Source organism: Pollachius pollachius (genome assembly GCF_949987615.1).
Source record: "Pollachius pollachius genome assembly, chromosome: 18".
In the NCBI taxonomy this organism is placed as follows: domain Eukaryota; kingdom Metazoa; phylum Chordata; class Actinopteri; order Gadiformes; family Gadidae; genus Pollachius; species Pollachius pollachius.
Window position 1 is genome coordinate 3,898,506 of NC_136951.1, and position 24,244 is coordinate 3,922,749.

The 24,244-nt window shown below is 42.5% G+C and overlaps 1 protein-coding gene across 2 annotated transcripts; it reads left to right on the plus strand.

The window, feature by feature from the left end:
- On the plus strand, nt 1-24,202 carry rab27b (RAB27B, member RAS oncogene family). Of its 2 annotated transcripts, none has more exons than XM_079756216.1 (6): nt 1-275; nt 17,873-18,044; nt 18,866-18,954; nt 19,585-19,688; nt 20,255-20,378; nt 20,778-24,201. In XM_079756216.1, exons 2-6 carry the CDS (start codon nt 17,892-17,894, stop codon nt 20,962-20,964), a joined length of 657 nt encoding a protein of 218 aa, XP_079612342.1. In that variant the 5' UTR covers nt 1-275; nt 17,873-17,891; the 3' UTR covers nt 20,965-24,201. The 2 variants fall into 2 exon arrangements, with proteins under 2 accessions (XP_079612342.1, XP_079612343.1); XM_079756217.1 differs by lacking the exon at nt 1-275 and adding an exon at nt 10,121-10,273 and having other exon boundaries at nt 20,778-24,202.
- Nucleotides 24,203-24,244: the final 42 nt, after the last annotated feature.

Genomic DNA, 24,244 nt, shown 5'->3' on the forward strand with positions numbered 1-24,244 from the left:
TGTCAAACCTCCACCCTAAAGGAAGCGATAGCCACCAGCTCCACCTGCTTCTCCGAGGTCTACGCCGCCGTTCCCTGACATACAACCTCCTCCGCCTTCCTGGACATTTAGTCAGCTGTGGAAGCGTTTGTGGGGCGAGGTTGGATCATCCTGGGTTTCACCGAGCGGCCAAGACGGTGAAGATGCACTGGGTTCTCGGTTCGGGAGGAGACGAAAGGGAGAGCCTGGACCACACCGCTGCTGACCGCATCTGAGCTCGCTTTATCACCGTTGACGTGAGTACAAAACCCGCTCTTATGACGTCTTATCAGGACGTGTTGGCGTGTGTGTGTGTGTGTGTGTGTGTGTTTGTGTGTGTTTGCGTGTGTGCGCGCGCGTGCATGCGTGTGTGTGCGTGTGTGTGCGTGTGTGTGTGTGTGTGTGTGTGTGTGTGTGTGTGTGTGTGTGTGCGTTTGTGTGTAACGCGGGGGTATGAGTCATAGGTCCGTGGACTGCGTGTTTCCAGACGAGAGACGAGGCAGGAGAGACGGGAGAACTGTCTGCAGAGAAACTCGTTTGCATGAGAGGCGTTTCAGTTTGCAGCCGAAACGCATTTTCATGCAAACGACTTTTGGTCGTGATGTGTGTACGTTTGTAACTGCACGATTTTGTATGGGCACACAATTCGTGCAGTTGCAAATGAGAAATGCCGCAACTTTCCAACCTGGTAAACTTTATGTTCAGAACTCCGTTTACGGCACAAGCTCAGATTGTTATTTTATATCGATGCGAGCTCAGCGTCCACATCAAACCAAAGACCGGGAGCTGTGCTGCAACGCTGATGTTGTGGACGTCTCGTCTGCCCCTGACACCAGGGTGAGGGGTGTCCTGACGGCAGGGGAGGGGGGTCACGTGGTCCTCGGGGTCTACAGGGGGAGGGGGGTCCTGGGGGTCTGCATTAGGAGGAATTGTGCTGTTACAATGCTTCTCACTCTCTACTGCTGACCTGCTTATTTCTGCATCGCCAAAGCATACAAGAAACAACTTAATATAAAAGTGTCAGCAAATAGAAAACAAAACAATGATGATAACACAAATTAATCGTGAATGAAGAGCACAATGGATAATATACCAAGTGATAATTATTATTAGATTTATTGATTGAATATGTTTTCATTGTATTTCTCTTGAAGTCAAGAATAAAATACAAATGTTTATATTCGGTCTCTCACTGATGGAGCATTATGAAATGTGGTCACATCACCGATACAGCAGTGACACCGGATGGGGTGGCTTCAATAGAGCAGTGAGACAGGGTGTGGTGACATCACCAGGGGTCCTGGGGGTCTTCAGGGTGAGGGGTCCGCGGGGTCCTGGGGGTCTGCATTAGGAGGGTTAACGGGGATGATAAACCAGTAACCCCCTGGCGGGCGGGCTTATGTATGGCCTCGGTGTTAATAAAGCGTCAAATTAACAAGAATCGGTTTTAACGCCAATACATTGTTAGTATTATTAGGTAGCACAAAGGAAATTGAACACTATTGTTTGCCAATCTTCACATTGACCCGATTCATATCGACAATAGACCTATATACTATACTATACTATACTATACTATACTATTATAGTATAATATCTACTATACTGCTGCTCATTGTGTATACAGTGCATTGAAGTCTGTTGTTTAATATGATCTATTATTCATAGTTCTTGTATAGATGTGTGTGTAGATTGCCTATAAATCATCCCCCTGGCCCAGTAGTTGTGTCCCCTTTTACAGCTTGGTGTGATTAAGAGGGTAACGGACAGATCGTTGGAGAGACAGTAAGGAAATGAGAGCGGGAGACACTAGAGAAGAGAGGGAGATAATTAGAAGTACAATTGAACAGCATGAGGTGCAAAACGTCTGTTTGAGAAATACAGACTAGGTAGGCAATAGAACATATACTCAAGAGACGTATGAGGGCATAAAGATAGAGAGAGAGAAGAGAAACAGATTTAGAGGAGAGGGGGAGAGGTATAGAAGTGAGCGACAGACAAGCGAGAGGTAGAAAAAGAGAGTAAGAGAGGAGAGAGGTGGAGAAAATAGAGCAGATGTGATTAAAGAGAGAGCTAGCTAGAGAAGAGAATGAGGAGGAAGTGAAGAAGACATAGAGCTTCAGAAGAGGGCATAGAGCTACAGAAAAGATAAAGAGGTGGAGGAGAGATAAAGAGGTGGGGAAGAGGTTAGAGAGCGAGAGGAGAGGTAAACCTTATCCGTGTCAATTTATTCAGACAGGTCGGTGCTTTTTGATCTTTAATGAAATCAGCTTTCTATCTCAGACTGTTCTACACTGCTCATTATACTGCTGCCCTGCTGCTACTAAATATAGCTCCAGCTAGAGCTAGATAACAAGAGTGCTACCTAGAGCTGGATAACTAGCACTCCAACAAGATCTACCCAGAGCTAGATACCTAGAGCTCCAACAAGATATACCTAGAGCAGAATAACTAGAACTATAGCTAGAGCTAGATAACTAGAGCCCCAACAAGATCTATCTAGAGTAGGATAGCTAGAGCTCCAACAAGATATACCTAGAGCTATATAACTAGAGCTAAAACAAGATATACCTAAAGCTAGATAACTAGAGCTCCAACAAAATATACCTAGAGCTATATAACTAGAGCTTAAACTAGATCTACCTAGAGCTAGAAAACTAGAGCTCCAACAAGATATACCTAGAGCTATATAACTAGAGCTCCAACAAAAGCTATATAACAAGAGCTATTTAACTAGAAATATAAGACTAGAGCTAGACATATATAACTAAAGCTCCATCTACCTAGAAATTAAACTTGAACTATGTGTATGGCTCCAACTAAATCCATATAACTATAGCTCAAGCTTGAGTTATAATTTGTATAGCTAGAGCTCTAAGTAGAGCTTTATACCTAGAGCTCAAACTGGATCTCCCACTCTAGCTATTTAACCAGATCTATATAACTAATAATCTAACTAGAGCTATATAACAACGACTCTAACTAGAGTTAATAACGTCAGCTCTAACTAGACTGATAAAGGACAGCTCCAACTAGAGTGATAAACGACAGCTCTAACTAGAGTGATAAGCTAACTAAATGGATAAATGACAGCTCTAACTAGAGTGATTAAATGACAGCTCTAACGAGAGTGATAAACGACAGCTCTAACTAGAGTAATAAACGAAAGCTCTAACTAGAGTGATAATCGTCTGCTCTAACTAGAGTGATAAACTAACTAGAGTGATAAACGACAGCACTAACTAGAGTGATAAACGACAGCACTAACTAGAGTGATAAACGACTGCTCTAACTAGAGTGATGAACTCTAACTAGAGTGATAAACGACAGCTGGAACTAGAGTGATCAACGACAGAACTAACTAGGGGAACAAACAACAGCTCTAACTAGAGTGATAAACTCTAACGTGATAAATGACAGCTCTAACTAGAGTGATCAACGACAGCTCTAACTAGAGTGATCAACGACAGCTCTAACTAGAGTGATTAAACGACAGCTCTAACTAGAGTGTTAAACGACAGCTCCAACTAGAGTGATCAACTCTAACTAGAGTGATTAACTCTAATGTGATAAACGACAGCTCTAACTAGAGTGATAAACCACAGCTCTAACTAGAGTGATAAACTAACTAGAGTGATTAACGACAGCACTAACTAGAGTGATAAACGACAGCACTAACTAGAGTGATAAACGACCGCTCCAACTAGAGTGATCAACTCTAACTAGAGTGATAAACGACAGCTCTAACTAGAGTAATAAACGATAGCTCTTACTAGACATCAAGTAGGGTGATGTTTTTTATTTGTTTCTTTCCTTTTTATTTTATCAGGCTTTGATGTCTCAGTACTTGGGCATGATTTGCTTGAAGACTGTAAAGGCCTTCAAAGCGTGAATGTCCTTTTACATTCAACATTACCTTTTCGATTTATCTTGTCTTGCCAACAATCAAGAAATAAGAATACTTCAAGGGGGAATCGTAATCATGACATTCATTCATTTTGTATATCATTGTCTTGTTGCAGAAGGGATATTGGTTGATAGTGTAGCAAGCTGCTTACAAGTTTACTACATTAACTTTTACGTCTTCCCTCAAGTCCAGCTCGCTTTTATTTAAAATCAGAAGATATCAAAGCAGATATATATTTCATGAAATAAATATCATGGATGGGAGCTATGGGAGCTATGAAGCAAGAATAACGTTGAAATGTATTATATACCCATCGTGTGCATGTGGGGGCATATGTGTGTGCGGGTGTGTGTGTGGCTCAATGTGGGTGCGTGTGTGTGTGTGTGTGGGTGCGTGTGCATGTGGGTGCGTGTTATTCTGTGTGTGTGTGTATGTGTGCATGCGTGTGTGGTGGTACGTGTGCGTTGGTTGTGTGCTGGGTGGGTGTTATTGCTTGGATGTAAATGACTTGTTTGGGTTCTTGGTTTATTATGATTTTTTATTTATATACATTTTAGAACAATCTATGTATTATACATTAATGATAACATTAGTTAGTGTTACACTTTAAAGTAGATATACATTTTGAAAACATAATGAATGCTAGTTGTTGTACTGGGCAGCTCTCAGTGTCCACCAGTAGAAGACTGTGGGTGTACTGGGCAGCTCCCAGTGACCACGAGTAGAAGACTTTGGTTTTACTACGCTGCTCCCCGTAGAACCCGTCGAAAACTGGGGTGACACGGTCACGGGTAAGCTGTTTTATTCCAATTATTTGTATGAGAGAGAGAGAGAGAGGGGGAGGGAGAGGAGGACAGGCAGAAGAGAGGACCTTAGTTGCCTAGTGATGGAGGTAGAAAAGTTAAAGAGGAGAAAATGAAAAGACGGATTGAAATCGTGTTAAATTGTAACCAAGGAAGAATTGTACTGTCACAATCCTTCTCTCTCTCTACTTCTGACCTTCTCATTTCTGCATCGCCAAAGCATACAAGAAACAACTTAATATAAAAGTGTCAGCAAATAGAAAACAATACAATGATGATAACACAAATTAATTGTGAATAAAGAGCACAATGAATAATGTACCAAGTGATAATTATTATTAGATTTATTGATTTGAATATGTTTTCATTGTATTTCTCTTGAAGTCAATAATAAAATACAATTCTAAATGTTTATATTCGGTCTCTCACTGATGGAGCATTATGAAATGTGGTCACATCACAGATACAGCAGTGAGACAGGATGGGGTGGCTTTAATAGAGCAGTGAGACAGGGTGTGGTGACCTCACCAATAAAGCAGTGAGACAGACTGTTGTGACATCAATAGAGCAGTGACACAGGGTGTGGTGACATCACCAATAAAGCAGTGAGACAGGAGACTGAGTTTTCGTCTTCTGTCATTTTCAATAGTCATCAACTAAATCTAGTACACACACACACACACACACACACACACACATATATACATATATATATATATATATATACACACACACACACACACACACACACACACACACACACACACACACACACACACACACACACACACACACACACACACACACACACACACACACACACACACACACACAGAAGAGGCACCTCGTTCATCCTAGAACAAGCAGCTTACGTAACAGTCCCGTAAGGCTGCTGTTTCTTTGGCCAGAGAGAGAGGGAGAACCATTTAGACTCACTTTAAGTGCTGGTGAACTCAAACAGTTAAACCCTGGTGAACTCAATCAGTTATCCCTGGTGAACTCAGTTTAACCCTGGTGAACTCAACCAGTTGAAACCAGCAGATCAATGGTTTCCTTATGTATGTCTCTGTGTTCCTATACATGATGCTATGTTGCTATGGGATACCCTGTACAGAGGGGTTAAGAACCTGGTTCTGGTTTACACCTCGTCATCACAATGTGAAGGAAAAAAACAAATTGTCGTATATCCACCATGACTAGCCAGAAGTAGTGGGGTGTCAATGTCTTTTTGTGTGTAGATGACCTAAGCAGAGGGGTTCCTGATACCCAGCATGCAGTCTGTTTCCAGCTTCATGCATTTTTAAACTCTATGGATGTCCTCCCTCCTCTTCCTCCTCCTCATTACTGTACTATCTCTGCTGCTCCTAATTCCCATTTATTTTACTTCCTCAAATTCTATTCATTCTCTCTCTTTCTTTTTCTCAACTCACAATTCAAAGTGAATGCTGACATGAGAAACATACATCCTATATCTTCTCCTTCCCTATCTCCTAATCTCTACTCCTGCTCCCCTCTCCTCCCTTCCACTCTCTCTCTGCGCTGTTGTCCTTAATTATACTCTCTTTCTCTCTCTCCCTCTCTGTCCCTCTCACTCTCTTTCCATGTATTTCTTTTCTGGCTGTTCCCTGACCTCCTCTCTCAAGTCATTTCCTCATTCCAACCTTACGGATTTCTGTGTGTGTGTGTGTGCTCTCTCTCTCTCTCTCTCTCTCTCTCTCTCTCTCTCTCTCTCTCTCTCTCTCTCTCTCTCTCTCTCTCTCTCTCTCTCTCTCTCATCACACTGGATCAACACAATACACACAATGACAGACATACACCAACACAATTACCTTCTCCACTCCCTTATACACAACAACGCAATGGTAAACATATAATACACACAATGACACATACACACACTATCTCTCTCTCTCTCTCTCTCTCTCTCTCTCTCTCTCTCACACTCTCTCCTTCTCTCTCTCTCAGATTAATAGGCCTCAGCATAGATTTTTATATTAAAGTGATTCTTCACACCAACACCCATCTCAGGAACTTGTATGTGACCGCGTGAAAATACGACAGTTCATGTACATGATGTGTTTTGCATAGCTATCCTATTGTAGTTTTGTTTTGTTCTGTGTTTTAGGGAATGTGCTAATTTTATAATGTCATGTTGTGTGTATGATGTGTTGTATATTAAGGACAGTAGAAGGTTAATGTGTGTATGTGTCATTGTGTGTATTATATGTTTACCATTTTATTGTTGTGTATAAGGGAGTGGAGAAGGTAATTGTGTTGGTGTATGTCTGTCATTGTGTGTATTGTGTGTTGTGTTGATCCAGTTTGGTGCTAGTGGTTGATAGTGATATGTCTCTGCTAAGTCAGAGGAATGTTCCAGGTGTTTTTCCTGTCCTTCCTCAGCTGATTGTGGGGAGAATAGAGCTTTGTGTGGACTCCACGCTGAGCAACAGTCTTGCACACATTAAACACACTAAATACATTATTTACGTTAGCTTCTGAATTTAGACAATGTGGTCTGTTTTCACTGGGAACTAATTGTCTCTCCCTCCCTTTCTGTCTGTCTGTGTATGTCTGTCTGTCTGTACTATGTATGTATGTATGTATGTATGTATGTATGTATGTATGTGTTTATATATATATAGACCACTGTTTAGTTGAACCACTAAAGGGCTCTGCTATTTGCAGGTATATGAGGGCCGATCGATAGGTAGCTGATCAATAATAAGTATTTCTCACCCAAGAGTTGTTTGTCCAGGAGCTTATAGATTTATGTGGTTTCATTGTGGGAAGTGTCCACATTAAGCTGCCTCTTGGGAAATAGTTAAGACTGAACGGGGGGTCCTCTGAAGTGTTGTGTTGTGACCCTTGTGTCTTTCACCGTAGTGCCCTGCTCCTCTAACATCCACTCGCAGCACCAACGGCTTTCTTCACAGCACAGTACCAGCTCACCTTTGATCTACTACGTTCTCGACTGCAAATAGTACTTGCACAGAGTGCCCCTTCAATGTCAGGTTGTCATAGCGATGCCTCATGGAACTGTCCGGATGTTGTCTTCAACATGACACAGGAACCATGGAGGAGAACCTGTGGTTTTGCCGTCAGGTGAAAAGGTGCGGGCCTATTTCTAAAGGTTGGGTTTGTGCAGGATGTCCGGTGTGATGACCCGGTGATGCAGTGATCATTTGGTGATGATACTCCCTGACCATTCAGTATTCTGCTTTGTTTTCAGGTCTGATTTTGGTTGCTAGGCTTGGCAGGGGATCACCAGGTACCAGATGCTTTCAATAACTCTTTCTCCATGGAGAACCAGAAATAGTCAAGAACAGGAGACTTAAGTTCAGATGGTACCAAACGGTGGAAATCAGCCACAAGTTAGAAGTAGTGGTCTAGTAGCCCAGCGTGTACAGGACCTTCCAAACCGTTTGGAGTAATTACTGTTATTCTGGGCAAAGCGTTGACCATCACAGATTTATAGCTAGAAGTCAGCAATCTCCCGCGACCCCATGTCCATTATAGTTGAGGTCCCGACACACAGCTGGGTATATGTGTGTGTGTGTGTGTGTGTGTGTGTGTGTGTGTGTGTGTGTGTGTGTGTGTGTGTGTGTGTGTGTGTGTGTGTGTGTGTGTGTGTGTGTGTGTGTGAGTGAATGATGTTCCTGTGTTATATATATAACACAGGAACATAAATTAACTGGACTTCACATTTCTCCAGGCATTCACTGTTGCCTGGAGAAATGTCACACACACACACACACACACACACACACACACACACGTCCTTCTTGCCTCCACATGGGTTTCAGCCTGAGCTATGTGTGTGTGTGTGTGTTGTTATTGTGCAGCTTGTGACGTGTAAATAAAGAAGTCACAAGGTATTTACTAATATGTTATTCACTGACAGAATGGTCAAGGTAGCTGGATTGCGATGAGGAGGGATGAGGTGTTGTACAAACTATCCACAAAGGGGGGCGCTAGAGCAAACATAACCTGGTCATAGTTCGTTATACTTAATATAATAATATAATGTTTGATAATTTCATTCTAATCTTTAACTTTTCAAAATGGATAAAAAAGTAAAAGTATTCAGATACTGATGTTTAAAATAAATCCTCAGTATTTAAAAATATGTACAAAAAATGCTGTAAGTTGATTAACTCCATGTAGTTATCTATACCAGTATAGCCCCCTCCACTATGGAAGGCCTCTACTTAGAGCAAATGGGGAGAATAATCCTATTTCCTCAAATAAATATTGCCAATATGCGTTGATTTTCCAGTTGGTCAACATGTCGCCCTTGGTTTTATAACACGTCTGATCTAGTGTTTGCTGCTGAAAGACGTGTTAGCATGGGAGCGCGTTGCGCTGGAACAGAGGTCTGAGTGATGGAAAGTGAAACATTTGATGAAAGATAAGATGCCACAAGAATCCACTTCCCCCTCCCAGCTATTTACCTAGTGGCAAACTTCCTGTTTTTCTAACACACACACACACACACACACACACACACACACACACACACACACACACACACTCCCCTCCCTCCCGCCTCTGGTTTGACCTGAGGCCAAACTCTCATGACTAGTGATAAGGCCTGACGTGGGTGTGTTGCCTACAGTAGCCCACCCTGTCCCTACAAACACACTGAACATCAGAGCAGGGGGAGGGAAAAGCAGAAAAGGACCAGATAGATCCAGAATCCATTTGATATAGTTTGTTCCTACAGCTAGTTGATGCTAAAGGGGAATAGGAAATGATCTTTGCTCTGTGTACTCGAATAACCAGCTAACCAGTTATTTTGAAGGAAGAGCCATCGGGTGATTTGCAAACCAGTCAGGCAGCAAACACTGCCAACATGTTAGCTTTCTCCCTCCACTGTAACAATGCTAACCCATAACCTAGCTTGCCTGTGGGGCTACTAATGCCATGACAACTAGCTCACTGGTAAACTTGTAGTGCGGTCGGTAACTGCTCAGCAAATTCAGAGCCAAACTAACCCACTTCCCAGTTGGCCTGCCCTTAATGGAGTGAGCTTAACATCCATCAGCTGTCTTGCTACCTAGTTAGTAGCACAGTTAGTTCGCATCTGCTAGCTGTCTTGCTACCACGCATGTAGCTAGGTAGTTAGCCAACTTTTGCTTATAAAGAAAAGCCATGTAATGCTAGTCTGCTAGCGGAAGCCACCAGCCAGCAGGCTGACCAGTTAGCTCTATAGCCCTTGGCGTTAGCCATGTGTTAACATGCTAAGCTTCATCCTAGCCAGTGAGTCAGTTGGGTGTCCAGAGAGGGGCGTGGCCTCTGGTGTGCCGGAGTCAACACCCCGATGCACTTCATTCAGTTATACACACACACACACACACACACACACACACACACACACACACAGACACACACACACACACACACACACACACACACACACACACACACACACAAAGAGCGATAGGCTGACAGTCAGCTGGTCTCTCTCTCTCTTTCTCTGTGTGTGTCTCTGAGTCTCTGTCTCCATCTCTGAGGAAAGTACGGCACACGAAGGAGCTCTGTTGAGGTAAGCAGGGCTTCCATCTTTTGGAGATATCTCTGTAGTGTAGTACTATAGTGTAGTATTCAGGTGTTGTTAGGTTATCAGTTGGTCGGTTCTGGTGATCAAGACTTGGGTTATGGGATAGTTTGGTAGTTATGTATTTATTCGTAAAGTTTTAAGGCATGTGATAAGCTGTTGGCTAAACTATCTCTCTCTCTCTCTCTCTCTCTCTCTCTCTCTATCTCTCTTTCTCTCCTTCTCTCTCTCTCGTTGACATCAACAAAAGCGCAGACATACAAATAATGTGAATAAAACAGCTTACCCCTGACTATGTTGGATTAAGACCAACTAATGTGTTCTATCTGGGTTTCAAACAGACACACACACACACACACACACACACACACACACACACACACACACACACACACACACACACAATAGTCTAACACTGGACCCTGGAGTTTTGTGGACTGGCCTGGGTTAGTCTGGAGCCTGAACTGAGACTGGTTTGGACCAAGATCTGCAATGTGGTCAGCTGGGGATAGAGGACAGTAGTGTGAATCATTTAAATTAGTTGTAATACTTTCATTTTATTACAGTTGTGTTTCAGTATTTATACTGCAGTGTAAGGTCGTGTAAATATATATCTAAGGATCGTTGTGCCTGCAGCACTGTTAACCAAGCAAATACAGATGTGGTACTTAGGCCTTGGCTAGAGCAACAGGGAAAACAGAGACAGGTCATTAAGGAGCAGGTAAGGTTAGACAGTACAGAGACAGGTCATTAAGGAGCAGGTAAGGTTAGACAGTACAGAGACAGGTCATTAAGGAGCAGGTAAGGTTAGACAGTACAGAGACAGGTCATTATAGAGCAGGTAAGGTTAGAAAGTACAGAGACGGGTCATTATGGAGCAGGCAGGGGTTAGACAGTACAGAGACAGATCATTAAGGAGCAGCTAGGTGTTAGACAACACAGAGACAGATCATTAAGGAGCAGATAGGGGTTAGACAGTATAGAGACAGATCATAAAGGAGCAGGAAGGGGTAAGACAGTAAAGGTCATCAAGGATGAGTAGGGGTTAGACAGTACAGTTCATTAAGGATCAGATAGGGGATAGACAGTACGGAGGCAGGTCATTAAGGATCAGCTAGGGGTTAGACAGTACAGAGACAAATCATTAAGAAGCAGGTAGACATCTGTTTGTCTCTCTGTTCCTCTCCCATCTTTTCCTTGGTTTTCCCATGGCTCCCCGTCTCTCTCTCTCTCTCTCTCTCCTAATTTCTGCCTTTCTCTATCAGTTTAACAACGAGGCATGTGACATACTAAAGACCGACTGTGTGTTTACTGAGGACACAGATACTGTGTGTGTGTGTGGGTTAAGGTCACATGTACATCTCCTAGTGATCAGACATCATGACAAGCAGCACATTCATGTGCTAAAGTGTCAAATCACATGGTGTCCACTCTTTCCTCCAATAGTCTGGTCTAGCTAACGGTGATGACAGTGATTTGAATAATAACTTTATTAATACACCTGTCACCACTTATAAAGAAATGATTCACCACAAGTTAAAGAAACTTTCCCAACACCAAACTCAACCTCTGTATCGACTGGCGAAGCTACGCCCTCGGTCCCTACACCACCGGCGAAGCTACGCCCTCGGTCCCTACACCACCGGCGAAGCTACGCCCTCGGTCCCTATACCACCGGCATAGCTACGCCCTCGGTCCCTATACCACCGGCATAGCTACGCCCTCGGACCCTACAACGAGGTTGGTTTACGACTCGCTGAGGTTCATATATCATGTTCCTTTCATCGACGCATCATCTTGCATTATAAAGATCACCAGTTGTCACGAAGCTAATGGTTTTAGCTGGGTCACCAGCGCAGAAGCACGTGTGCAGGATGTTTATGATCGGGTTTTAAATCAGGAGTGCTGTGGTTGTACACTCTGTAATCGACCAGTAAGGTCTTAAACGTGTGATGCAGGCAGTCCGCCTCCTCTTCTCTTCTTTGTCCTCCTCTGCTCAGGATGGATTCATCATTGATTAACTTACGGGTCAATTAACCAATCTGACACACAAGATCACACACATGTACACACACACGCACGCACGCACACTTTATATGGACTGTAGAAAGGGTCAGGGGTCAGGCTCCAGGAGTCATGTGAGCGTTGTGTGGTCTCACGCCGTTCACATGTTGGTTGTTTCAGCTCGAGGGCTCGACCCTGATTCAGACCATTGGTGTTCGGGTCGCGCCCTAATGTCCTTAATGTCCTTACCTTCCACCCGGAGCGCGTCTGTCAGCAGAGGGTTTGTGTTGTTTATAAAGGGGAAGGGACAGACAGGGACATAGACATGAGAGTGGTGTTGTTCACCAACCTGGCGTGGGGCCTTTGTGCCAGATCTGCTGATTATTGGTTTCTCTACGCTGAATCTGTGTATGACCGTATGATGAAAACCACTAGTTTTCCTTTTTAATTGAGTACTTGCCCTTACTTAGCCTTACCTCCTGTATCCTAACTCCTCCCACTGTAGCCCCTCCTCCTAGCACCTTGTTGTAATCCCTCCCCCTCCTCCCTCCTCTGGCTCTCTTCATCCCGGCTGACCTTTGAGTGGTGGTGTCTGCTGTTTCTACAGATGTCAGCCACCTCCCTCCCTGTTGGCATCCACTGCTGGTACCCCCGTAGCACGCAGAGATAGAGCACGCAGAACCAGAATACACAGAGATAGAGCAGGCAGAACCAGAATATACAGAGATAGACGACGCAGAACAAGAACATACAGAGATGGAGCCGGCAGAACAAGAACATACAGAGATGGATCAGGCAGAACAACAACATACAGAGATGGAGCAGGCAGAACAAGATTACACAGAGATAGAGTACGAAGAACCTCAATACCCAGAGATGGAGCCACAATACAAGAAACACAATACATAGATATAGGACATGCAGAACCACAATACGCAGAGATACAGCACGCAGAACCACAAAACATAGAGATACAGCATGCAGAACCACAATACACAGAGATGGAGCAGGCAGAGCCACAGTGCAGAGATAATAGCACACAGAATAACAATACGCAGAAATAGAGCACACAGAACCATATTACATAGCTATAGGACATAGATAGCTTGATTATATTAAACTAGAATACACATGTAGAATACAGAGAGCAAGAATACACATAACTAGAATACATATAGCTAGAATACATATAGTTAGAGTACCCAGAACTTGAGTTGAAAACAATCACTTTACAGTGCACATCAATAGATGTGATGACGGAGACACAGAGAAAGAAAAGTAGAAAGCAATAGATCTGAGTAGAGGCTAGATGCAGAGTATCTGTGGGCCTGACCTCATTATTGTCATGTTAATGGTCAGTCTTGTCTATCCTAGCGCTAAACAAATTATGTCTGGGCCTATTGGACAAGGTCCGGCTGATCACAGATCAATAGCCATCCCTAGCAGGGTAATTGATTGCAGAAGCTGAATAAGTGGATTGGTAATGTCAACGTGGGTCTTGACAACGTCCCTCGGACTGCCTGTCAGATCGGCTTCAGATCCATTAGCACAGGGCTTCAGGGCCCAACAGGTGACCTTCTCACCCCACCGGAGCCATCTGGGTCTCTGTGTTGAGGGACGTTTGTGCGATGGTGTCTTCTTTGGGTTATTGCTCCATCTTGTTTGGAGTGATGGGGGACCTGGAGCTGTAGAACACAACAGAAAGAGCACTGGGACCTCTCCTGATTACAATCAATAGTAACGATATCTGTGGAAATAAGATGAGTACACAAGCTGGGATTGTAGATATCAGTACGAGCCAGCGAATCGAGTATCCTCATGTGAAAATGTGAGCCTAATAAATGTTAAAAAGTCTACAGTATTGGTCTGATTAGTTGCAGCCTTCAGACCATGCATAGATGAGTGTGTGTTGCCTCCTGGTTACTTAGCTGGGTCCATTGTGTGTAACGTGTGGGTTTGTGGCTGTGGAACATCAGAATGACGTCGAGTGTCTCCGCTCCTCATCACGGGACATATGCTGTGGTACTATGATGGTTCTCCTGTCTCCTCTCTTCTTGTCTCCTCTCTCCTGTTCATTTTTTCTATCATCTCCCCTATCCTCTTGCGTCCTCTTCTCTCATCCTTTTCTCCCCTCTCTCCTGCTCTCGCCTCTTGTCTCCTCTCCTCTCTTCTCCTCCTTTCTCCTCTTGTCTCCTCTCATCCTCCTCTCCCCTCTCTTTTCCTATCATCTCCTCTCCTCCTCTCTCCTCTTGTCCCCTCTCCTCTCCTCCTCTCTCCTCATATGTAAACATGTTCTACTCTATTTTACTCTACTATGTACTTGTATTCCCTATTCTAATCTGTTCTACTCTACTATTATTTACTATACTGTACACTATACACTTAATTCTACTCTACTTGTTTCTTTACTCTGCACTCTATCCTACTCTCCTTTATTCTTTGCACTTTGTTCTACTCTCCTTCCCCTCATGCTGTTGCCGTGGTAGCCAGGTAGCGGTGGAGAGTTGTGTTGAAGCCAGAACGCTCTGTGGATAAGAAGGAAATACACATCTGTCTCATTAGTGCTTCATGTTAGGCCATACGATTGTACTGTGAAACAATGAAACAAAAGTAAGCTAGGCAAAACAGATATAGAAAATTGTGCATATGTATGTAAAAGAAAACTGTTTATAAAGATGGACAGAATACTACCTTGGATCCCAGTACAACATGGTATGGTGACTGTCAGTGTATCACCGGTCAAAATTAGCATGTTGGATACCAACCCTTAACCACAGTCTCTCCCAGTATGCTATGTAGGGTCCACATTCATCACCCCTGACTCTTCTTTGTACAACTCTGTAGACATTTGTGAAGAGTGTCGAAAGACGGAAACAGCAGCAGTCTTGGATTTTGAGTGAGTCATATTTCTTTAGTTGTATAATTAGGTAAGTGTTTGTTTATTCAAAATATTTTGGCAACCCTTTTAACCTCACACCTCGATCTTGCTAACCTGGTAATGGCATCAACGGCTATAAGTAATGGATCAAATTATTATTTTGATATTAGATAACTTTGCGTAACATATGTCCTTGGCTTGCTTGTCTTCAGCTTCTTGGCAATCTTTTCTTTAGTTTATTGGTTAGCTTGTCTTTATCTTATTGGCTAGCTTTACTTTAGCTTCTTGGCTAGCTTTTCTTCAACTTATTAAATAGCTTGTCTTTAGCTTCTTGCCTAGCTAATCTTTAGCTTATTAAATAGCTTGTCCTTAGCTTCTAGGACAGCTTGTCCTAGTTTATTGAAAAGCTTTTCTGAAGCTTCTTGCCTAGCTGATCTTTAGCTTATTAAATAGCTTGTCTTTAACTTCTTGCCTAGCTGATCTTTAGCTTCTTAAATAGCTTGTCTTTAGCTTCTAGGACAGCTTGCCTATAGTTTATTGAAAGCTTGTCTTTAGCTTCTTGTCCAGTTGGCTTCTTGGCTAGCTTGGGGGCTGTGTACTGTGTGTGGCTTGGCTCGCCTTGCCCTCCAGTCCTCTGTGTTTCCCGGGAATGAGAGTCTCATGACTTCAGTGTCTAAATATATAGCTACAGGCTACACACACACACACACACACGCACGCACGCACGCACGCACGCACGCACGCGCGCCAGGAACTACAGCTTTCACACAATACTGCAATATTACATTTAATTGGTGAAGAGTGTTTATTCAAGAATGGTAGTCAGTGCTGTGAAAATATCTTTACAAAAACTGTTTAATTTTGTCATCTCATATCAGGATATTAATAGTATAGCATCAATATATCAGCCAACTGTACTCTCAATACAAATCCACTTACTTTAGAGTGACATGGAAAATACATTTGAAATATACACTTTGTTTCTACAGCACAGACTGCCTTTTATATTTAAACTCATCACTCACTTGAAATCATGCATTCACAAACACAGATGAAATATTAATGTGCACTTTATGTGCCCCTGTCTTTCACAGATACGTATCATCCTCCTCTCTGTCTGTCTGTTGGTCTGTCTCTCTGTCTGTCTGTCTGTTTCCAGAATAAACATCCATACATTAAATGCAAAGAGCACACAATGTTGTATAAACATCATCAGACTATATCCAGGAAACGGAATATATTACTATTTTCAGTAAAAGTTGAATATGTATTCACATCGGTTTAACATGTCACACTTCTATGTGGAAAGTGGTGTCTTTGGTGGTAGGGCAAGTGGGGGATCCTATTGATTTGTCCACAAGTCTAAGTACTTTGAAAGTCCTAACCTGTAACCACTGCACTAATAATGAGGAGGATTTGTCCTGATTCAGAAATGTGTAAAATACATCATAATAGTAAATATTGAGATACTCTTATTTAACCAAGTAATCATCTTTAAGAAATGCGTCATAATGTTAAATAATGCTCTTTAATAAAGTAACCCTGCTCTAAGTGAGAGAGTATAGCTTGTATGTCATGAACCTCTTAGGCTAATTGTCTATATGTACTATTGTACACACTGCCCCCCTTATTAGGGTGGACAGTGGGATATACTTATTAGGTATGAAAACATCCCTGCTGTAAAACATTACTGCTAGTAATAGTAGTATTTGTACCTCGGTAAATGAGAGCAACTGCATTCTCTACATTCAGTATACCAGGCATAGTTGGCCCCAATATTTTTGGGTTTTTATGTCACTTTGTTTCAAGCAGGTGGCTTCAAGATTACCTTTTATTTGATTGGCTTAAAGAGATGAGGGGATCATAACATTACACAGCCAATCACTGCTGCTTTTTACTGTGTCCGTAAGGTACCAACAGAAGAACAATATCTTTATTACCCAAATGAAATCAGTCTGGGAATTGGCAGACAGGCGTAATGAAATCCCCCTGTGCCCTTTTGAAAGCACAATAAGGTTAATATCAAGGTGGCTCAATAACTCTGCTGTTTTGTGGACAGAAACATGGTGCATGCTTGTCATTTCACAGAGGGAAAGTCTTATATATTAAAGGAGTATTCCTTTAAGATGTGATGTGAGAAGATAAATAAGAGATAAGTTAAGGTATCTCAAGTAATGGACAAGAAAAATCTGTAAATTACTTGCAATCTCATGTCATTTCAGTCTACGATGTCTCCTGTTTCTTCAAGCCCATTTGAATGGGTCAACCACCCATTAAATCCATGTTGATTATTGGATTTTGGATCACTGTTTAAAAACTCACACAAACTTTCACTGTACTAACCAACTCACAATGGTATTTTGCTCAATCCTCAATAATTTAATAGTTCAAGCTACAAATGCAATCATTGTGACAGTTACACAACATTGCACATAACTGTTGGCAGTTGATTCCCCCTCACATGTCTTTTGTGTCTTAAAGAATCGCTCTGTGTTCCTGAAGCTGTGTGTGTGTGTGTGTGTGTGTGTGTGTGTGTGTGTGTGTGTGTGTGTGTGTGTGTGTGTGTGTGTGTGTGTGTGTTGTAAAGATTCAACCTGGTCCCCACTACATCGCTTTCTTCTGTGTGTATGTCTGTTGTTGTGAATTTTCCTCCGGTCCTTACTACATCCATTGTATTAAATGTGTGTATGTGTGCTGTTTTGCAGGTTCATCGCACTCCTAATTATGACGGATGGGGATTATGACTACCTTATAAAGCTCCTTGCTCTGGGGGACTCCGGTGTGGGGAAGACCACCTTCCTCTACAGGTACACCGACAACAAGTTCAACCCCAAGTTTATCACCACAGTCGGCATCGACTTCAGGGAAAAGAGAGTGGTGAGTTACCACATCCCTTCCCAACACCAAAGTGCAGCTAGCTAAAATATGTTTTTCCTAACCGCATGAAAGTGTTGCCCTGGTGATGCGTTGCTCTGGCGATGCGTTACCGAGGCAATGTGTTTCCCTGGCGATATGTTGCGTAGCCGGGGTGATGCATTGTCTCAGGCCCTATTGTTTGTCAGCTCCTGTAATATCATTTCCTTTGTTATAATGGACATCCCCGGAATGACACGTGTGAGTGCGTGTGTGAGAGATGATAAAATGAAAAAAAAACAAACGGGGGAAGACTAAAATAAACGGCGAAACAAAAATAAAAAGGAAATTGAAATGAACAGATAAGTGGACAATTAAAATAGAGAGAGAGACAGGGAGAGAGAGACAAGAAAAGAGAGAGAGTGATAAGAAAAAGAGCGACATAAAGATGGGGATAGAGAAGGCGATGAGAAGAAGAGACAGCTGCAGAGCTGAGGTGAGAAAGAGAAAAGAGTGAAGAAGGAGATGAAGGGATCCGACTTGCCAGACCTTGTGAAACATGTCTCATTGTAGGGTTTCAATCATGTGATCTAAAGTCCAAAAAGCATGAAATCTGAAGTCTCTCCCACCATCTTGCTACTTCTTGACCAAACATTTTAGAGTTACCAAGCAACCAGTTGTTTTGGTTGTATTCTACCTAGAAAAGGTAGAATAAAAAAAAAAAAAGCACCAAGATGGCTGCCTGGGGTGATTGCCTCCTATTCTACAAAGTTCCTCACTTCAGGTCTATGATTGATCGAGTGGGGGTCAGGTGGTCTCTGATCGGTCTAGTGCTGTCTCCTCAGGTGTACACGGCCTCCAACCCGAATGGGACCACCGCGGGGAAGACCTTCAAGGTTCACCTACAGCTCTGGGACACAGCTGGCCAGGAGAGGTAAGACCCACACCGCCCGTCATCATGACGCCAGCTCCCCCCCTCCAAACCAAGAGGAGTCCGCCAGTGGCCACTGAGGTCGATTGTCCAATCACAAGGCCGAGCTCGGCCACACTACAAGTTAACATGTCCAGAGTTAACCTGTCCTCTCGTCCTGGACCTGGACCTGTCAGGGGGGACTAGGTTTGGGTTTGGGTGGATTCTCCATTCTCCAGGCTCACGATGTATGTAACAGCGTGACTTTAACATTTAGAGGGAGCAATCTCAGGCGATCATCTAAGAACCTGTTGGGATCAGGTTCTCCTTTAACTAGAAAGTAAACAAATGAAACATAATAATGATCAACAATAAGATGAAGAGAAACAATAAAAAAAAGGCTAGAAACCAAGCCAACATCTTGAAAGACATGATGACCACACACACACACACACACACACACACACACACACACACACACACACACACACACACACACACACACACACACACACACACACACACAGCGGACATCCTAATCAGGCCGTGTATTTGCTACAAGTATGTACTTAGTGAAATGTGATTGTTGAATTATTAATCCTGGTTACGTTTAGCAGAAGACTACAGGTGTGTGTGTGTGTGTGTGTGTATCAGGTTCCGCAGTCTGACCACAGCGTTCTTCAGGGATGCTATGGGCTTCCTGCTGATGTTCGACCTCACCAGCCAGCAGAGCTTCCTTAACGTCCGAAACTGGATGAGTATGCTCCTCCTCCTCCTCCTCCTCCTCCTCCTCCTCCTCCTCCTCCTCTTACAGCTTCACTTCTGCTCCCACTCTGCTACCTTTTATTTAATTTTATTTATTTATTCAAAGGACAACGCACATTAATCCACATTTCTGTAATGTGCCATTGTTAGCCAGCAGGCATATCAGTTGTATAAGACTACAACTGTAGTCTTATAATGCTTCTTGACCTCCTTACAGTATTACATTTCTCTTCCTCCTTCTGTGCCTCGTACTTCTTGTTCTTCTGCTACTCATTCCAATCTTTTTAGTACCATTACGTTGCTGACCCTTTTAGCCAAAATGACATGTCTTAACGAACAGGTAGGCGTTTGAATGTTTGGTAAGCAACAGGCTTACTCTATTGTTCTGAATGCTAGGTCAGACATAGGCTAACACGAATGCTCGGTCGGCTACAGTCTAACTCTTCTGTTCAGTATTCTGGGCCAGCCACAAGCTACTGTTTTAAATAATGGGTCAGCTACATGCTAATGCTACTGTCCTGAATGCTAGGTTAGATAACGCTACTGTTCTGAATGCTAGGTCAGCTGCAGGCTAATGCATACTGTGAGAACCCAGACATCGTGTTGGTGGGGAACAAGGCTGACCTGGCCGACCAGAGGGAGGTCCAGGAGAAACAGGCCAAGGAACTAGCTGATAAATACGGGTAAGTACGTCTCATGCTAACATGCTAGCCCTGCATACAAATCCCCCATGCTGCACCATGGTGTTAGCATCCAGCGCTACTGATATGTACCCTGGTCACAAACGAGGACCTGCTGTCTACTTATAGCTATACAGTAGGCCTATACTGTAGGCCTACTTAGTTTGACTGTAATAATCTTGTGTTTCTTCCTCTGCAAGACACCATACTTGGATTGAATGTCAAATTGCTGTGTTTTATCCTCTGCAGGACACCGTACTTGGTGTGACTGTAATTGTCTTGTGTTATTTGTCCTCTGCAGGACACCGTACTTGGTGTGACTGTAATTGTCTTGTGTTATTTGTCCTCTGCAGGACACCATACTTGTTTGACTGTAATATGGCTGTGTTTTGTCCTCTTTAGGATCCCATACTTTGAGACGAGTGCAGCAACGGGGGTGGAGGTGGACAAGGCGGTGATCACACTGCTGGACCTGGTCATGAAGAGAATGGAACAGTGCGTGGACAAACCCCCCGCAGAACCAGCCAATGGCAACGGAGCAACCAAGCTTAGCCCCGCCCAGCCCAATGAGAAGAAATGTGCATGTTAGATGACATTCAGGAAACCAACCGTCTACCATCTCCTCATCGAATCACATCCCATGTTTCCCAAATTCTGCTTAGACCATTCCTTAGTCGTCTGGTTTACCATCATTTGTTTTTCGGTGGTCTGTCTACAGACCAACTCTTAATTTTGTGTTTTCTTCCCCTCTTTATCACGCTCTCCCTCTGCGTTGTAATGTCACTCTGACACCACTTTGTCTCCCCACAGTGGCAACGCTGGGCTGTCACAGGTCAGCCCACTGAGTGGGGCCAGGACGAGTATAGCGGAGGACTGTTCCTTGGTAGCTATCTTAAGGTCCTAGCTAGATGCTACAGCCTATGATCCATGTGTCAAGCATCTAGCCCTGAAGTGGTTTCCCCTTTATTTTCTATCTGCAGCCTTTAAAAAGTCCTGATAGATGTATTTAATAATATCAGCATTGCAATCATACTGAGATATCTCTCGCGCTATGCTCCACATGTGAATCATTTGCTTTAGGGAATTGTTTTATGGCCATTTTGTCTGAAGATCTGTCTGGTCACCTCAGCTATTGACATATAATGTATTGGTTTTTTATGAGTTACCATAGTAACATTAGGGTGATACAACACCAGGTGGGTTGGTACCGCTACCGTTACAACATGTTTATTTTCCTTGTGTTTGGATATAGGTACACTAGAATTATATCAGTGAATCACCATTGTGTGTCTTGTATTGCCTTCTCCAAAGTTAAACATGTTTTGATGGCATAGACACTGCCCAGTAAAACAAAACAGCCGATTCAGATTGCATCCACTATGGCTTCAGCACAGTAGTGATACTGGAGTTAGCTTGTAGGTCCAGTACAGGCAACGCACCAATACTGGACCATCGAGACAACCAGTATTGCTAGGAGTTGTGCTTTTCATTTCTAATGTCTAAAGGTATTATCCATAAAAAGGCCATATTATGAATTAGACAGAGGTAAAAGTATTGTTTTCGGAACTAGTGTTCTGCCTTGGCTGAACTGGTTCAAACCGAGTATTGTTTTCTACACCTGATACACCTGATGTGTTTCCTTGACACAATCAGCTTTTTAATACACATTGTTTCTACTTTAATCAAACCAAGCCTCATCATACTCTATCAATTTAAATATTTAATTTCTTATTCTGTCGCTTCAAATAAAACAGCGGCTAACATCGCCCTTGCGGTAGCGAGCTAACACTGGGTAAATGGGAACCTGCTTTACACTCTAAGTGAAGTATCGAGCAACCCACATATAACCATCATATATTACATTTATATTAACAAGGAGATTAATTAAATAGTGTACCATTTAAAAAGAAAATATTAATTTTGTCTAAAATATGTTATATTATCATTATTTGATTTGTATTTTTCTCAAGCTATATTCATCCATGATTTATTATTACTATTAGTCCAAATCCAAAGCTGTTAGAAGTGCCATTTGAAGCAGTGCTGTTTGAAGGAGTTTAGTACAACCTCAGCATCCTCTGATTGAACACCACCTGATGCCACATAACATCGTCTGTATCATAGCTGCTGATCACCACTAGAGCAGCCATGCGTCGCGACAGAGGCTGGGCGCCACGCCCATGTGGAGGAGCAACAGTCTCTACTCTGTGCGTTTGCTGCTCTGGCCTGCTTTGCCCCAATGGATCTAATCTAATCTAAACTCATCTAATTGTGGTTCTTGTTGCATTAGAGTGCTCCATGCACACGGCTTGACTGTGTCAGACCACATTCAAATCAAGGAAGTGCTGCAGAATTACAGACCAAGAATCGGGTGATGCCTTGACGATAGACGTGCTGAGGCAAATGTTGATTTCTCATCCGATTTAGAAGGAAATTTACAACAATTATGTTCTATGATCGAACGATGGTATAGACAGACAGATTATGGACTATAGATAGGATATGGAAGGATAATCTGTCTAATATCATAGTGTGGTTCGATTATGCTTGGAGAAAACCACCGGTAATCTCAAACGCTCTTAATCTCATAATGCCCACGTCCAAACTATTATGTTGTCATGACAACTGTATTTTTTCAACTTTATGAATGGACCCCTGGGACCGCCCACACTTCCTGCCTCCACTCGAGACAATCTCCGTGACAAATCTGTAATCTGATCTGTAATCTTACACTTCTATTGGAAACTTTTTCTTAATTAATCTATTTCATCCCAAAATTGTCTTTTTATATATTATTTTGTCTTTTTTGTCCTAAATCACAGAAGTATAATTTGCTCCAAATACACTGTAGTTGTGGTTTACAGTTATATTAAACCGCACTTTTCATCTTAAAGCATTTCCTTTTATTTGAAACCCAAGTGTCAAGTGTGGTATATAAATACATGAGAAGTTTACATTGTTTAGAAGAGTCTTGCTGTGCCTGTATTAATGCATTCTTAACTAAAAATGCTCTTCTCTTTGTTGACATCCTTTGGAAAGGTCTTAAGATGGTTCATACTTCATCTCTTTATTAACAGAACCTTAAAAAGCAGTGCCAAAAGGAAGTGGATTGTGGTGTTTAAACTTTATACAGATAAGATGACAACATATATTCTGTCCAAATTCTTTCTCCACTACGTGTGAATCCAATATGTGCTGATCTATCAAACAAGACTTTGATATGTCCAATGCCTGCGGTTTGTGTGTGTGTGTGTGTGTGTTGTTTCTACTGTGTGCACCGATGCCTGTGTGTTTGTTAGGCTTGTTGCCATGTCAGCATGTTGGACACATTGAGAATGAAGAATTGTGGGTGTTGATGTTTTTGATGCCTTTGTTTGGTGGGGATGTAGTCCATGGTGTTCCCAATCCGTAGTTCAAACCAGGTTAAATGGTGGCCCCTGTTGGCCTTTCTAGAGTAAGTCAACAATCTCAGTCAATTTTTTTAAATTAAGATTTAAATCGTAATACTCAAACCCTTTTTTAAACTTAAGATGTTGAGGCGGCCGCAGCAGTTGTTTCATGGTCACTGAACGTGAATTCAACTTTTAAATTGAGTTTAGTTTAACCTTTGACCCTGGAATCTAATCACCATTTTGTAATTATAGATTTCTGCCAAAGAGGCAGGTTTGAAACGGTTGAACAATGTCCTTGAAAGTGACATTATATTCTAATTTAAGGGAACAAATCTAGATGTCGTCCCCCATGTAATATGGTTCAGAAAGTATGCATTATTGAGTGAAATTTCAAAATAAAAGTACACCTGGAAGTTTCATTTTCATCTGGTACTGTTTCTGTGTCTCCGCTGTTCATTGTTTAATTGAAAGAAAGTA

Excerpts from the sequence above, each read along its gene's own strand:
- rab27b (XM_079756216.1), top strand. The coding sequence starts at position 17,892 with ATGACGGATGGGGATTATGACTACCTTATAAAGCTCCTTGCTCTGGGG. Across the intron at positions 19,689-20,254 it reads TAACGTCCGAAACTGGATGA|GTCAGCTGCAGGCTAATGCA; the intron begins GTATGCTCCTCC and ends TCTGAATGCTAG. Across the intron at positions 20,379-20,777 it reads GAACTAGCTGATAAATACGG|GATCCCATACTTTGAGACGA; the intron begins GTAAGTACGTCT and ends TGTCCTCTTTAG.